General features: G+C 31.2%; 1 protein-coding gene across 1 annotated transcript; it reads left to right on the forward strand.

The window, feature by feature from the left end:
• Positions 1 to 9,140: 9,140 nt before the first annotated feature.
• Positions 9,141 to 16,113, forward strand: LOC123221875 (UV radiation resistance-associated gene protein-like). The gene is made up of 6 exons (XM_044644838.1): positions 9,141 to 9,669; positions 10,666 to 10,872; positions 11,232 to 11,412; positions 11,921 to 12,069; positions 12,411 to 12,635; positions 15,872 to 16,113. Exons 1-6 carry the CDS (start codon positions 9,460 to 9,462, stop codon positions 15,992 to 15,994), a joined length of 1,095 nt encoding a protein of 364 aa, XP_044500773.1. The 5' UTR covers positions 9,141 to 9,459; the 3' UTR covers positions 15,995 to 16,113.
• The last annotated feature ends 1,650 nt before the right edge of the window (positions 16,114 to 17,763 follow it).

Consider the following 17,763-nt stretch of genomic DNA (forward strand, 5'->3'; position numbering starts at 1 on the left):
CCTTTATCAAGTAATATGAGTTGCATTGTCTCTATCTAATATTAAGGGAGTGTTCTTAAATATAAGGAAATTGTTAAAGAAACAGAATGATCCAAACATCATAGTAGTTCACTAACTTAGATCTTGTCTCAAGATGTATTGGATAATAAGAAGACCTATAAAACCTTCCAACAAGCTCCATATAATTCATTCTCTTTAGAGGATATTAATTAAAATCAGCAACAATTTTTTATGCCTAAACCTTTTTAGGCAAACGTATAGTGGTTTTATTTTTTTAAGCAAATTTAATTTTAATTTCAAGAATACCCTCTCAGCTAATTATGTCACTTTTGGTTATTTATGTCACTCTCGACTAATTACGTTGAATTTGACATAATTTTTTTTGAAGATTTGATAAATTCTGATTTGAAGATTCAGTAAGTCATGTTTTAAGGATTCAAAATTTATTTGCAAATTAATAAATTTTTGTTCAAATATAGATAGGAACGAAAATATTAGCATAAACGAGGAAAATGGTGAGTGCAAACGGGTGCTACGTAGGGTGCATAGAGTATGTAAAGGGCAGAGAATGACTAGGTTGACCATACTCCCTTTAGAAGGCCTTTCTAGTGAGACAATGACATGAAAAAAGGGCAGAGAAAGGGAGAAATTAAAAGGAAAATAAAGATTTCTCCTTTTCAATAAAAAAGTCACAGTTTCAAAAAGCCTATCTGCTTGAGGTTTTTCTTTACTTCCTCTACACTAAAATTCCCTCTTTTCCACTGCATATTGTAATATTCCTGACATCCTTTTCTTGTGCAACAAAGGAGAGAGAAGGACCTTCTATTTGCTGGCCAGGGAAAGAAGTCATCGAGGAGACCATTGTCATACGAAGACCAGTGTAATCATCGAATGAGAGGTAAGCCATTAATTTATTCTTTTGTGTTGGAATTTTATGTCTAAGCTCTTGTATGTCATGAATGTATATTCTGAAATTTGTAGGAAGCATGATTTTTTGAAGAAAAGAAAGAATTGTGCATGTATGTATTTGCTTTTAGGAGTTGGGATATTATGCATGCATCCACATCTGTTACGATGCACCTACACCATTTAAATAAATCTCAGTTGGCAATGAAGCACCAGTGATGGATCTTTAAGCTTGCTAAGTGAATAAAATAGGTTATTGTGTGATTTTGTGTGACTACATGCATAAATTGACTTATTAGCTTGAATAATGATTCCATGGACCATTCTTTGTATTTAACTAATAAATTGCATGGATTAATATAATCACATTAAAGGTATAAATAGTATGACTCATATTTGAGGCCAGTGGATGAGATGGCTCAGTCTTGAGAATGCTTGATCTGATTGATAAGATATCTTTGTTTCAAATAATAGAAAAATGGAATTACTCTGGTACGTGATGTGAGCAACACCTAAGAAGGGTGTTCGAAATTGAGGAATATGGAAGTAAGAGATATTTGAGACGGATGCCTCTCAAATACGATGGTGTAGGAGGCACCTGATTGGGTGTCCAGTTGGGTTAGTCAGGGATGTATATGATGGTGAGACTCTATCAAGAGTATTCGCAAGGAATATTATAATTATTGTAAATGTCTACTGAGTTTTACAACCAACATATTTATTTTTGGGGTGTTATAGGTAGGAAAAACAGTGGGGCAAGTGGGAAAGTGAGTGGATCAACACGTTGTGCTACGCTTTCGAGGACTTGTCATAGTGGGGATGGTCCTTCTCTGTAGACAGGAACATTAAAGAAAATGTAGTAGATGAAAAAAATAATGGAAAAATTAATTATGTGCATGTATGCAATGAATAATAAAGTACCACCTATTATTTTCTTTTTTCTTTTTTACATTGTTGGGATTCTTCTTACAAGACCTCTTAGTGTGCCCCATCTCATGATAGACACTGCATCTAAGTATGTAATAGTTAATTTTCTTCCGTTTTTATGAGGGTCTCTTCTTTTGGCTTTCTTTGGCCTACCAGGTTTGGATTGTCTCACTGGTGGCTGCAACTTTCCTTCTTGTGACTCATCCTAGCTCCTTTTATCAAGAATACAATGGATCATTCTAACATATGTTTTTATATATGTTGGAATTGTTAACTTCTCATCTACAAACTATTCAAATGATTTAAAGTTCATATACAATATGCTACAAACTACATGCAAGCATAGGACACCACTTAACTGCCATATCTCATAGTTATATATTCTTTTATCCAGGTTTAATGTGAAACTTCTAGATGGTACAATGCACATATCTATTACTCCAAATTCCATCATGCCAACATGCAATATTCTGACGGTCGTTACAACTTTAATATTCTTGTTCAACATTAAATTAACTAGAGAAGAGAGTTTTGTAACTCACTCAGACCTAGCCTTGAGTCTACATTGAATTTTGCCCATCATTTTCCTCTTGTACATCTCTAGCAGGCTTAAAATGGGCATCTCTTGGCCTTCTCCTAGCCAATTATTAAATGTTCTGCTCATGTTAATTATTATATAGTTAGATTTGGCATATGTGTCAAAGCCAAATCTTGACTATTGATTAGGGTCATTCTTCATTATCTATTAGCAGACTCACTCATCAACTTGTCTAACTTATGTTAAAGCTTCTTGAAAATCTATTTTGTTTAAAGCTCTACAGACTGACCAGAAAAGGTTCCTTAAGTGAATACTAAGAAAAATTTACCTAAAATTGGCACAAACATGCCTTGCACAATTTCTGCTTCTTGCAGTTGGCCACTTAACAGCTAGAACATTTACCAATCCTTTTTGTCTATCACTTATAAAAGTGATAGGGTCAGCATCCCCAAGAAAATCTTGTAAAAAGCCTAATGAAATACCCTTATGTCTTATTGTTCTCCGCTTCACATACACAAATTACTAATGGGAATAAACCACTATTAGCATTAATAGAAACTACAAACAATATTACACCCATAAAATGACCATTAAGGTGACAACCATTAACCCCTATAAAATGTTTACAACCCTTTAAAAAACTTATTTTCTATGTAGAAGAACTCAAAAAGAACCTATGAAATCTGAGGGTTATAGGCATTTCTTTTCTAATGACTTTTAAGACAACCATTGAATTAGGATTATAACCCATCAGTGTATGACAATACTTAAACAACCAATTGAAAAAGTTTTGATGCTCATTTAATGACATCCCAAAGGCAATTTTTCTTGCCTGATATAATTTTTTTATTAAATTTCAAAAAATGCTAACTGTCTAATTGGTTTACCAATGACTTTATGCTAGTCCCTTTCTTAGACCTAATGAAAGCTCTTATCTTATTAGCTACCTAACTTGAACTTACACTTAGATTGTTTGAACTTTTAGACGAGTACAAGTGTGCTCATATATCCTAATTTGCTAAGACTGTCCATCCACCATTATTACCGCATATAAATGGAATGGACAACCTAATGTTCTACACACAACCTGAATTCTCTTACTTTTATTATAAAATTTTCCTTAAACTAAATCCTCTGTAGACTAAATAATCTTGCAGCATATTCGTAAATTTCTCAACACTTTCAAACACTTGCCCACCTCAAAGTATATCTTCCCACTTGCCTTATATCTAAATGTTTTACCCTTTATATATTTAGATAACCTATGACTAGCATCATTGTCCCTACTACTACCTTCTGAATTTCCATCTAAACTATCTTCTTCAAAGTTTGAAAAATACCTAATATCAGTGTTTCTTTCCTTAGCTCTCATTAAACCCTCCATATTAACCTTCCTTATAGTGTCTCCTATAACCCTAATTGAATTATCCACCCCAGTTAGTTCCTTATTGTAAACTGTATCACAACTATCATCATCATTTGAGATATCACTCCAGTGGAACTCATCATCCTAACACTTAATAGTACAAACATTTTGGTCATCCTCTTCTGTTTGGGACTAGTCATCATCACTAAACTCAAGCTCTACAAGATGTTATTGTATAGGATTTGATGATTGTGCAACATGTTTTTTTGGTTAGGAAGGTTGCTTTGGTGATTAGGGTAGTCTACAATGATAGTTGGGTAATCTCTTGGGATTAGGGTTCAATACTAACATGTGGCAGTGTTAGAATACTATAAATATCTCTATAAGGAAGAATTCAACAAATATCTCTATGTTTTCAATCCTAGCTAAGTTATATTGTTTAAAGACGTGACACATGTCTTCATCACTATCTACTATAAATCTACCCATCCTATTTGGTTTCCTTGCCTCTATTCTAATACTTTCACTAAGGTACAACTCCACTATCTTATCCTTACTAGCAATACATTGTTTTACATCCTTAATGAAAACTATGTAATTATACTCATCAGGGTCTACATTTAAAATTTCATATTCACGGTCACATGCCTCAAATCATATATTAAATCGTATTGTTGGCAACCTCTTATAAATAACATAAAAAGAAAACAAATGAAATTGAATTAGTTTTACTTTTTAGATGACATATGAAACATTGTGGATATAATATACATCATACAATATGCATGTTTGATGTATAATCATACAATATATAGTAAGTATACACTATATTTTTTATACAATCTGCATGTAAGACAACATGTATGTTTGCATGTAATGCATACTGTATAATCACATAACATACAACAAGTACACTTTTTGATTATATAGTTTGCATGTATGCATATTGTATAATCATACAATGTGCAGTAAGTATACTGTATGATTATACAGTATGCATGTTTGCATACTATAATGCTTATGAATAATCATATAGTATATAATAAGGGTATGCATGTACGATATCATCTGTGCATGTACAATAATCATGTAATACACCGACATGCATTAACACATGAAATCCAGAGGAGTCCAGAGTCAACCCTTATATCCACTAAGCATTCATTATCACATGAAATAAGATAATCATCCAATACACTAGAATTATAAACCAATACATAAGCATTATGCACATTCATGAAACATTGTCAATGATGAAAAGAATTTAGAAGCATTATCAACCATGAAACAATACAAAAACATTATCCACTAACCATTACACTTATCTTACAAACATCGTGGCTATTCATACATCAAACTACCAAAACAAAATCATTAAAAACTACCCATACTATTTATACATGAAACAATAAGAAGTGGTATATCACTAACCATTATAATCAGCCAACAACACACATTATTTGACAAATATATACCATAAACCAGTACAAGCATGCAATAAACATCAGTAATCAACAACATAACTTAGTTTTTTTTTTTTTTTTTCAAATAGAATGTACATACTAATTAATAGACAATATCAAAACAGTAACTCTAAAAAAACAAAACTATAGTAGCAACTTCCCATCCAAAACCTACACGTATAGAATGTAACCTTAATATATACATAACAAAATCTATGTATACTATATGTGCAATCTATACAACTTTAACGAGAGAATGAAACATAGTACAAAACATATCAGTAACGTTTAAAAGAAATCAACTTTTTTTGCTTTTTACGTGCCATACATTGTCGATTGATACATTGCATAATTCGCCCATTTTTATTGTGCCATGCCATCCATTATCGATTGATACATTGCATGATTCACCCAAACACACCAAAACAACGGTTTGAATTTAAAGGTCTGCCATGCATTACATGTAAAATAACCAACTGATGCATATTTAATGTTTTTTAGAATTTCGTTTAAATAAATTCATGTTTTATTCCTTCTTTCCTGTTTTAAAACAAATGTAGCCTTTTTCATTAACAGAAATCGTTAATAGAATTTGCTCCCGAGTGGCAGTTTGAGTTTTTGAAAGTTATTAGGGATCACTTTGGGTTTTCACTAAACCTTGGGTGGGAATAAGTCTTTTGGCCTTAATAATATAATGTTGAGGTGATCAATTCGCAGTCTTTATGCTACAGTATTACTAATTGAAATTTGATTAGACTCTAGTATCTACTATTGTGTGACATGAAAGCAAAAACATAAAAAATAAAGGAAAAATAAAGGGAATAAAACATAAGATTCCGAGGTTGTACATTCATAGTATATTTATTAGTTGAAGTGTATTATGAAGAGGTTGAATACAATAAACAATATGTGTTTAAACTAGTTTGTGGGCAACACTTACTTTTAGAAAGTTTAATCTCTAGTTATGATCCCTCTAAAAGGATGATTTACTGAATAAAAAAATATTATATAACATCAGAAGTTACAATATATATTTTTTACCTAACATTCATCTATGTGAACTAGTTAAGATCAGTTTAGAGTTTGTAATAAGCATAACATGCTAATTCAAAATCAACCATCATTGGGTCTTTCAAATTCTTACTCATGTTGGAAGCTCCTTTGCCTTTAATCAATGTAATGGCATGCATCTCACTCCTCTATCCAACACAGGATGTCATCCAGATATCCATACGAACCAAACAAGGAAGGAAAAGGTAAAAGAGGACAATACGGGTTTGCTAAAACCTCTATCCAACACAGGATGTCATCCAAGTATCCATACTAGTAGTATCATGTTAAAAATTGGGATTTGCAATAATTAGAAACCATCTTTATCCAAAATTCAAATACCTCATACAACCATACATCACTACACATACAAGCATACATTGCTTTTCATAAATGTACAAGTGTGCGTATCCAAGATGCATAATCATACCTCAACCAACACTTAGCCAGTATATCCAAAAGATGAAATAATGTTAAGGCATGAGTTATAAACAAGGTGAAATAAAGGTGGCAGTGGGTTATATTGGGTTGGACTGACTTCTGTGCAGCCCATTGACCTTATGGGTATTTCTAGGCCAAGGCTCGCAAACAAGATGAAGCTCATGAGATGACCCTATATTTATAGGGTCGTGCCTTGACGGGTTGGCACACAGGCTAGCCTATTAATTATATTAATAAATAAATAAAATTTAAAAAATAATTACTTAAATTTACTAATATAATTTTTTTTTAAATTAATACAACTGAAGACCATAAATTACAAGTCAATCATCCAAATCATATTTTGTTTATATTTTCAAATGATATAAAATCATTTTCTATAACTAATAGTCATATTTAATTAAAAGAAATTCTTTAGTTTATTGATATCTTTTTGATTTACCCAATACTTAAGTTAGAATAACTACTTTTCATACACTTTGTTAGGAAGAAAAATTGAGTAACTCATGTGTATGCTTGTACACAGTGTCTTTTGCATTTTTTTGTACCTGCTATGCCCACCATTTCGTTAATATCTGTTAATAACTTAGTTTCTATTTTGCTTTTATAATTTTGTTAATTATTATTATTTTTTAAAATATTTTAATAATAAAAAAACTTAATATACTCTAAATAAAAAATATGTTTAAATAATTAGAATGATTTCAATTTTATAAAATTAATTGATTATGAATGAGTGTAGTGTAGAGTCAGTTATGTATTTTGATTATGAAATGGAGACCTACAACTTTAATTTGATGTTCAACGACGCACTTGTTTACATGTTATTTTCGGAAATGATATTTTGTTTTAGTTCCATCTTTTTATATGTTTTTGCAGTGTTAACTAATAAACATATTTTGGTAATTTTGCAAATATTGATGATGTCTGGATTTTAATTATCAAGTCATTTAAAGCCATTTAATACAAGAAGGTGTCAAATTTATCTGGAGGGCGATATATAGTTCTTGAGGGGTTTTTACTGGAGTGCTCAAGACCATTATATCAACTAAAGACGTATGGTTCGTGTCAGTATGTTGAAGGAGTTTGTAAAAGTTGTTGGATACGAATCTAGCATTTGGTATAACTAATTACTCCAAATGGATAATAGGAGGTGTTTTATTGGAGATTATTTTGATAATATATTTTTTATTATTTATATTATTTTATTTAGTTTATAAATGATAAAAGATTTTGATAATATTTTATTATCATGATGATGTAATAAGAAATATAAAGAATAATCTGATTATCAACTCTACCATAGTTATTAAAAGATTATTAAGGTAATATTCAATTTACTATAATTATATTTTTATTTTTTAATTTTTAGAATAAAAATAATATTATTTTTAGTTAATATAATAAATAACATAAAAAAATATTTTAAAATAATTATACTCAATGATATTTAAGTAAAATAATATACTAGTATTTTTTTATTACTTCTAACTAAACACAATAATTATTTATATTTACTCAGTTTTATTAAATTTTATCAAATATAATAATAATAATAATAATAATAATAATAATAATAATAATAATAATAATAATTTATATTTAATAATCCTCAAGATAATCTATATTTAAAGTGATATTTCAAATTTAGTAATAGAATATTTTTCAAATCGAACATCTTGTAAAAATTATGTCAAGAGCATGATAGAAAATGTTAGTGCTATGGATTAAATTGTTACTAAAGACATTCTACTAAATTGAATACTTAGGCGAAACCTTAGTGGTGAAATTGTCATTTTATCCATCAAGTTGAGAGACTGCAAAATATACAAGTTCTCATGGTGTACACTAGGCCTGAATACAATCCAAACTAATTCTATCTTGAAAGTCAATTTGAAATAAGTTGATTCAAATTATTTTGATTCAAATTTTGATCAAATTTAAATTAAAAAATTTGGTTCATTTTTTAATTCAAATTGAACTTGAGTTAAGAGATATACGATTTAGTTTAGCTCGAATCCAACTCTTATTTAGAAGTTAAATCAACAATTTAAATTTATAGTTTGATTCGGTGTGAATTTATAGCTCGAATAAGCTCAAATTCAATATTTCGAATTTATGACTTGGTTCAATTTGAATCCATAGCTTAAATAAAAAATTTTGAATATTATTTCGGTAAAACGATATCGTTTTATCAATAAATTACAAATTCAAGCTATACATTCAAACCGTTAATTTGAACTATTAATGTAAACTAAACTAAGTTATAAATTTAAACTATTGATTCAAACTATAAAATCAAGATAAATTTAAACTAAACTAAGTTAAGTTATTTTTTATCTGAATTAAACTCAAATTAAACTTAATTTTAATTTGAAAAATTTAAATCAAATTTAAATTAAAATTCTTTTTATTTAAATCAAATTCGAACTACGAGGTGCGCGGGTTGAGCCCCCTAGTGTACACAGCGTGAAGAACTATCCTTACCTAACAAGTTATCTCCCGTAATAGCCACGTTACTAGAGCAACAAACTTTCCACGTCCAATCCCGTTCTTTCTCCATCGTAAATCCGACCAACAAATATAACCTCAAGAGTTTCAATTTTCTTTTCTTGCCAAATACATTTTCCCGAGAAAATTCATTTTAACAAAAAAAAAAAAAAACTAAAGAATCATTCCATGAACGAAACCTGCAGTTGGCGTTGAGTTTAGGATGATGAGGTCGGCCCGTGATCTGCTCTTGAAATTACGATCTTCTTCGATTCCTCATGGACCAACAACAACAACAACAACAGCTTCCTGCTCTCTCTTCTTCTTCTTCAGCGGTAGCGAAAGTCGTCGATCCAGAAAAGGTCAAAGTCATCGAATGGGAAGATTTCGGGCAAGAACTCGCCCGATTATGGAGCCTCTCTACCGCACTCCAGCAAGCTAAGGACAAAAAGCTAGGTCTTCAAGACAAGCTCAACTTTCTTATTCAGGTATTATTTTTCCCCTAATTTTAATGCTTTTGATTTAATTCTTCAGTTATTTCTTTTTAATTAGTGAAATTGTGTTATTCTGTGCTTCACATGTCACGGCATCATATCATTCCTAGTATTAATTTCAGTTGAGATGGGGTTTTGTTTCATCGGATTGATTACATAACAAGGAGCTGTGCGGTTACTTTGCTTGGAACATAGTGACATCCGGTCATGTTTTTTAAGTTGTTTAAATTTTGATTTATGTGTCTTCTCTACTTTTATTTTGATATATTTTAATTTACTTGGTCTGGTGTAGGTGAAATTCCCCTACCGTGGCATCCACAATTAAGTTGACCAGGGTAGTCATATATGTTAGGTTCAGTTGAGATGGGATTTTTTGTTTTAATAGATTAGTGATGCTGCTGTAATTTTTCTGGGGATGAAGTTTTTTGCTCTGTGTGGTTGCTTAAATAATGAAGTAAAAGCACTAGTTGTATCTTGTTTTGTTTTCTTCTTTCATTTTTTTGGCTACGGAATATAGACTGAAGAGTTTGTTTGTAGTAGTACTTTAAAGTTATTGCATCCTGTTAGTTTCTATAGATTAAATTCCTAAGAAAATCATTGATTAGTTGGATATGCTTTTGTCTCATCATCTGTGTAGTGTGTCAGTTTTTTATGGTTATCAGTTCTAAAGAAGAAATTTTGTTTCTTTGAGACATTGTTCTGTGATGTGATTAAAGTAGCGTATAATAGTGGAATTTAATTTAGAAGTGTTTTGGCTGTGTGTATTGGCCAAATGAAATATTTTGACTTTTGTGTTTGGTAAATTATCACTTGCATTGTACATATAAAATGATGAGGACATAATTGTGAGGGGTTCTTCACAATCAGTAGCAATAAGTCCTGGTGTACTTTTGACATTATGTGCCTAATATTTGTTATATCTTATTTGTTGGATTTCTTGACCCTTAATTGATTAGCCCACTGATTAGCGGGTGGCAATGTGCTGGGCAGATTAAGGCTGAGTCACTGAACCGAGCAAATGAGCTTGAGGAGATGCAGGAGAAACTGGAGGTTAGAAGAGTTGTGATGGAAAAAATGTCATTGCATTCTAAGGTTGCTGAGGATGATGCTAAACAGCAGGAGGAAAGACTTGGTATGGAAGTTAGGTCTCTATTAGTGGCTGGGACAGCTCTTTCTGTTTCTAGGACACGATTGCAGGTAACCTTTATTGATGATTTGTTTAGATACCAAATTAATACAGGAATCTCACTGTATTATGGGAAATTTTATATGCATGTGTTGTCACAATTGTTGCGAACATTATAATCAGTTATACTGATTTAAGAAAGATGTGAATCCAATGCTTACAGTGGATCATCTGCGGTAACTTTTGTCAATTAAAGGTTAATAAATTGTTAATGTTTGGGACTTTTAGCTGAAAGCATTCCCTTGGTGAGGTAAATTTATTAACCTAAAAGGAAGATAAAATCATTGAAGTTGTAAGTTTCCTCCTGTAAGACAGCATTGAAAAACATGCCAATGCAAGCACTCAAGGTTTGGACATGCTTTTGTTGCAGGAATCTAATAAGTTACTTTCTGGAGAAAAGGGTTGTGGGCATCTTCAAAATTTGAATAAGATGTTACGATTGAGACAACAATTTATGATTCATCAAGTATCTTTGCTCTATCCAGTAAAGATCTTGGTTGGACCAAAACAAGAGCAAGAACTTGAATCATTCCCAAGCGGTAGCAGATCAGGTGGTTTGACAGTGGATATGAAGAAATTGATGCCTTAATTGTGGCCTTATTTTTTTATATTCTTGATGACTGAAGTGATAGAAGCAAGAAAACCAATATCTGATAGTTACTGCACATATTATTTTTCTATTTCTGATACACCTTTTTTGTTTGTGTGCCATATAAATTAGTTTTCAGTTTGGATAGATTTTTAACTATATTTGCTGTTCAGTTCAAGATTGATATTCTTAATGAAATTAAGATTTCTTCTAATATTCTAAATGCTTTAGAACCTTTTTTGAGATTTTTTTTTGGTAAATAACTTTTTTTTTTAATAAATATACATGTGATTGTTATTTCATTCATTTAAGATATTCTCTTGTTTTCTCAAATATATATACGTGTGTGTGTGTGTTTTCATGTTTTGTTGATTTAAGATCTCTCAAAATATTCTAATACCCGTTTGAATTGGGACTAAGAGTTAGTGCTTTCTTACTCATTTTCCTTTTTATATTTTTGGTTCTATCAGGGAATGCTGCCAGATCTAAATCTATTAATCCAGGATCCTTAACAATCTTAGGCCTGCATTTGACTATGCTTCCTTTTACAAAGATGAGTCTTTTTACTGATAAGAAGGACGTTCAGAGGTCTGCAACTGCCTTGGGATATATTGCACATGTCTGTTCTTTCTCTTTGCTCAGCAGAAAGTAATTTTTTGGTATTTTGTTGTGTTTAGTGGGTCTACCCATATACTATTTCTAACAGTGATGCATATTTGGATATATTTGCTCTACCCATCTCTACCCATGTCTGTTCTTTCTCTTTGCTTAACTGCCTTAAATGTTTTATACATTTATGTTAATTTTCAATATATCTATATATATATATATATATATATATATATATATATATATGTATACAGGTTTTTTCATCTTGTTGAGAGTGAGTCCAGTCAGCTCTTTCTATTGCTTGCTCTGCTGCCTGTTGAGCCAGTTAATTAAACTTTTTTTTTCTTGCAGGCTGTTTCACTTATAGCTTCATATTTGCAAGTTCCACTGCGTTATCCTCTACGCTTGGGTGGTTCTCACTCATATATAAATGATTATGCACCTTTGATAGAGCCTTCATCATCTGATTTGTCACTGAGCACACTGTCCTCAAATACAAAGCCTGTAGAATTTCCTCTCTTTTTAGATGGTCAAGACACAACAAGAGCAGCTTATGCTGTATTCTTGTTAAATAAGGTATTTTTTCTCTTTGTATATAATCTTTTGTTCAATTTTGTGCATGAAGTGCTCAGTTAGTACTTTCAAGATAGCGTTACTAAATCTTTCAGGTTTCCCCAAATCAAGAAATAGGAAAATTAGGAAAAACAGTGAAAAATCTACAGAATCATTAGAGAAAGAGGACTATATACAGTTACAAAATTATAGCATTGTGTGTACATCTACATTTTTGCTCTTCTGGTTTCAACGATATGGTTTTGATGTAGCTGAAAATAACTAAATTTTTTTTTTTTTGGAATTTGGATTTGAGTTCATGTGAACTTACACTGTTGTCATCATACAAGCAACTCTTTTTGTGGTGATTTAATGGTGAATTTTGATACTAGCTTGATGGACTTGTTTGTGACTTTGTTATGTGATGAACTTTTTAATAAGAAACTTTTAGTAAGTGTAGAAAGATAATGTAATCTCAAGTAAAATTGAAGCTGTGGCATTTTTCTTCTATTTATATTGAAATATGATTACAAATATATAGGGATGAATTAACAATAATCTCTTCAATTAAAATCCCAAAAAGGGAGGGAAGAATAAATAATTGGTTGCTATAATTGGGAAACATATGAAAAGGAATCACTAGAATACGGAAACTGCCAAATCTACTATAACCCAGTCCAAGTATTTATTTCTAGAATAATGAAGGAATTCAACACTCCCCCTCAAGTTGAGTATTAAATGTTTAGCAGTCCCAATTTGGAACTTAATTCTTCGAAGTTCACTTGTGGTAAAGCTTTTGTAAGGATATTGGCTATTTGATGACTAGTAGGAGAATAAGAAAGTGATATGACATCAAACTCATTGTTTCTTTGATGAAATGATGATCTACCTCAATGTGTTTGGTATGGTTATGATGGGCTGGATTCTTTGCCGTTCTAATAACCCCTTGATTGTCACAAAGCATGCATATAGACTTGTTACTGGATAATTTCAACTCAGAAAGTAGTCTTTTTAACCTCATAACTTTGCAAATTCCAATGGTTATTTCTCTGAATTCAACCTCAACATTGCTTCTAGAAACAATTAATTGTTTCTTGCCTCTCCAAGTAACCATGTTTCCTCAGACATATGTGCAATAGCCAATTCTTTATTTTTTGTCAGTAGGTAATCCAACCTATTTAGCATCATTAAAACAGTGATGTCTGAATCATTTGTCTTTTTGAAGAAAAGACTTTTCTCTGAAGTTGTTTTGAGATATCTGAGAATTCAATAGTCTGCTTCAAGATGGTCTTCTCCTAGGTTATTCAAAAACAAACTTACAACACTAGCAAGAAATCCAATATTTGGTCAAGCTTGTGAGAGATAGATAAATTTTCCTACAAGATGTTGATATCTTGTCAACTGACAAGATTTCTTGTTCTTTTGCCAAACTTCCTCGTGGAGTCTATGGGTGTGTTAGCAGGGTTGCATCCAAACATTCTTATCTCTTTGAGGAGCTCTGATACATATTTATGTTGTGAGACATTGATACGAACCTTAGGAGAACCACACTTCAAAAGCTAGCTATTGAGATGGGAGAGCCCAAGGCCATATAAACTCCACACTAGTTGTCCATACGTTTCAATGTGGGATCCAAGTTCCATATCTTGCACTTGGCATCCTAACATACCACCACGCTCCGCAGCCCCGACGCCCATGTGGGTTGGCTGTGCGCTAGCTCCCTGCTAGCCCCGGGTGAACACTGCAATGCTGGCGTCACCACCCGCGCCGCACGATTGCAACTGGGAGACATGGTGATGGCTTTGATACCAAATGATACGAACCTTAGGAGAAGCACACCTCAAAAACTAGCTATTGAGATGGGAGAGCCCAAGGCCATATAAACCCCACACTAGTTGTCCATACTTTTCAATGTGGGATCTAAGTTCCATATCTTGCACTTGGCATCCTAACAGACACCAAGACCCATCTTTGAGTGAGCTACCTCCATTCCTAAGTATTTGAGGCAGCCCAAGTCTTTTATCTTGAATTCCTTGGCTAGAAATCCTTTTAGGCCAAAGATTTCTTCCCGATAATTTCCCGCGCCATAGGAGCAAACATTTCTTGATAATCATACCTATAGGATTGAGTAAACCCTTTTGCAACAAGTCTTACCTTATACTGGTCTACACTCTCATCTACCTTATGTTTGATGGTGAAAATCCATTTGCAACTGACTGTTTTTTTCCCTTTCAGTAGATTGGTCAATTTCCAAGTTTCGTTTTTCTCAAAAGCTCTGATTTCTTCAATTGAAGCCTTCCATTTTGGGTCTTTTAGAGTTTCATGAATGTTATTGAAAATTTGAGTAGCGGCAAGTTCAATAATAAATTCCTGAAAGCAGGGGACAATACTTAGAGCTATAGGCCATCCAAGATTATTGTCATTTAACATTTCTGAAGAATTCAGTTTGCAGCTGTATCCCCATTAAATTAAATTTCTTGAACTTTAGATTTAGTTCAAATTCTTGGCCTTGGTAAGCACGTAGCATGTGCGTAGTTCTGATTCTTTCTAAGGAGATGAAGAATTTGGGGGAACATCTGGATCTGTGAGAATTGGGCTTGGTAAGGAGGCAATATGTTCATCAGGTGGGCTTGGAGATGGAGATTGAACTTGGTAAGAATGTAATACTTTAAAAGAGTTTATTAAGGGAAAAGTTATATTTTATTGCCCATGTCGACTCTTACTTTCCTAGTGAGAAAAGAAAAAGGGTGGCATTAACAGGAACCTTTGGTCTTTTAGGCTAATGAGGGACTCTTCTTTTAGCCAGATCATTTGACCACACAAGTAAGTGAAACTCTAGGTCTAGTGATCAGCTTCACAACCATCAGTAACCTAATTTTGGAGCGGTGTTAGGAATTTCTCATGTGTTTGCTTATTTTCTTCTTAGTCTCGATTCTAGCTGCCAAAGCTGGATAATTTACTTGTTATAAGTTTTACCAATGAGTCTTAGTGGTTCATCAGAAAGCTTTGGGAATGTCTCTGTCACATATATTTTTTTGGAAAAGAGGAATATATCTGTCCCCACAAGCTTAGGGGGTGAGAGAAGCATATGCTAGCACATCATATACATATAATTTTAGTTATATTTATTGATTTATTAATTATTGGGTTTGGTTGATAAGGTAATGCCTTCTGCTTGTCAAAAGTAATTTTGGATAACTGGCATATTAGGATTCATGTGCTTCTTAGCATAACCTTATGATATGGTTTTATGATAACAGGATGTAGAGCAGCTATTGAATTTCATTTGTGTAAAGAGTTTAGGACCACGCCATCTTCTGGCTAATTTGAAGGAGCTTTTAAGGACCATACATTCTGCTGAATATACATTCAACTGGTATTGACTGTAAGTTTGAAACATTTTTGTAAGTATTCAACTGTATTCTTGCATGGGTGCAAATTTTTTGTGAGCACCTTCAATGCAGCATAACATCTGATTTTTATAAAATTTTCTCATTATCCATTCTTGTGACTCCAGTGGGCAAGATCTGGGTATTGCCTAAATGTGCAAGATAGATGAACTGTGATCCATCATTAGGATACAGATAATAGATTTTGCAGACTTGAATGATACGTTAGGTGTTCCAAACTCTGATTCTGGGCTTCTGATTACCTGTTACTCCAACTTTTAAACTAACTTCTGATTAAGGAAAGAGTAGAAGTGTATACAGTTTTTAAATTAAATTGAAAAAAGCGATTTAAATTTTTTTTAAATCAAATCAAACTATTTTAGGTTTCAAATCAAATTAAAAAATTACGGTTTGATCTGATTTGGATTATGGGTTAAATCATAGTTATTAGTATTTTTGGATACATGATATGTATCGTATTCTATGATATAATACAATATAGATAAGAAACAATATGTATTATAAGGTATATTGAATTAATATGATATGACAAATATATATCATACAATACAATGTGTATCTTATGATATGATACATATTACTTATACAAAATGATACGTTTTTTTAGAAAAAATGATAATGTATAATGAGTACATATGAAAAATTTTAAAATGTTAAAGGTGTTTGTGATGTTTTTTTTAAAATGATGACATTCCAATTATAATATTTTATTAGTAATTTATTATTTTAATTTTTGAAAAGTGTATCCTACAATATGATGCACAATATGGTAAATTAGATTTTTGATATACGATATAATACACAATTTGATTATTATAGTTTGAACCTTTTAAAATTATATATATATAATTTAATAAAATTAACTAAATTATAATATTTTAACACATAATATACACGTGTAAAATAAATATAAAATATATATGTATAGAAAATGACAAAATAAATATGAAAAAATAAATTATATACTTAATCATTTATTGAAAATTTTTATCATACATATATATATACACGGTTTATGGTTTAATTCGGTTTAAAAATTGTTCAAACCGTAATCTAAATTGAAAAATAATTTGGAAAATTTTAGCTCAAACTAAATTAAACTATAATTTTTAAGTAATTCGATTCGATTTTATAGTTTGAATCAAATTATATATACCCCTAAGGAAGAGTTTAGAGCGATATCCCAAATAAATCAAGACATTTGCAAGCGCTTTCTTTTTTATTTTAATGACTAGAACCCTGAGCCAGTTTGCTCATATTGGGATTGATTGACTATATTAGGCTAATAAAATCTCGAGTTCAATTATTAATCTCATAATCATCGGCTCTTTGATGGGCCTTCACAATGAAGATAGATTTTGGTTGCATTATTAGTTAGTCTCTAGATATTGAACTTTTTAAATATGATATTATTTATGCCTCACCAAAATTATGGGCATTGCTCCTTTGTTACTTATAATGTTGTATTATTAATTGATAATTACTAAAACAAAAAAAAATATATTCTATTTCATTCTCGGGTTTGATTTGAATAATATTTTATTATTAAAATTAAAATATTATCTTGATGATATATTATTTATAAGATTATTAGATATAAATGATTACTATATTTGATAAAATTATTGTGTTTGATTAAAGATAATAAAAAAAATTAGTATGCTATTTTACTTAAATATTTTTAGATATAATTATTGTAAAATATTTTTTTATATTATTTATTATATTAATTAAAAATAAAG

The sequence above is a fragment of the Mangifera indica genome, chromosome 7 (genome assembly GCF_011075055.1).
Source record: "Mangifera indica cultivar Alphonso chromosome 7, CATAS_Mindica_2.1, whole genome shotgun sequence".
NCBI lineage: Eukaryota > Viridiplantae > Streptophyta > Magnoliopsida > Sapindales > Anacardiaceae > Mangifera > Mangifera indica.

What these genes read in the sequence shown, in the direction of transcription:
- LOC123221875 (XM_044644838.1), top strand. Translation starts at nt 9,460, where the DNA reads ATGGACCAACAACAACAACAACAACAGCTTCCTGCTCTCTCTTCTTCT. An exon ending in CCCAAGCGGTAGCAGATCAG is followed by an intron (nt 11,413 to 11,920) that starts GTGGTTTGACAG and finishes TGGTTCTATCAG; the next exon opens with GGAATGCTGCCAGATCTAAA. An exon ending in CTGTATTCTTGTTAAATAAG is followed by an intron (nt 12,636 to 15,871) that starts GTATTTTTTCTC and finishes TTATGATAACAG; the next exon opens with GATGTAGAGCAGCTATTGAA.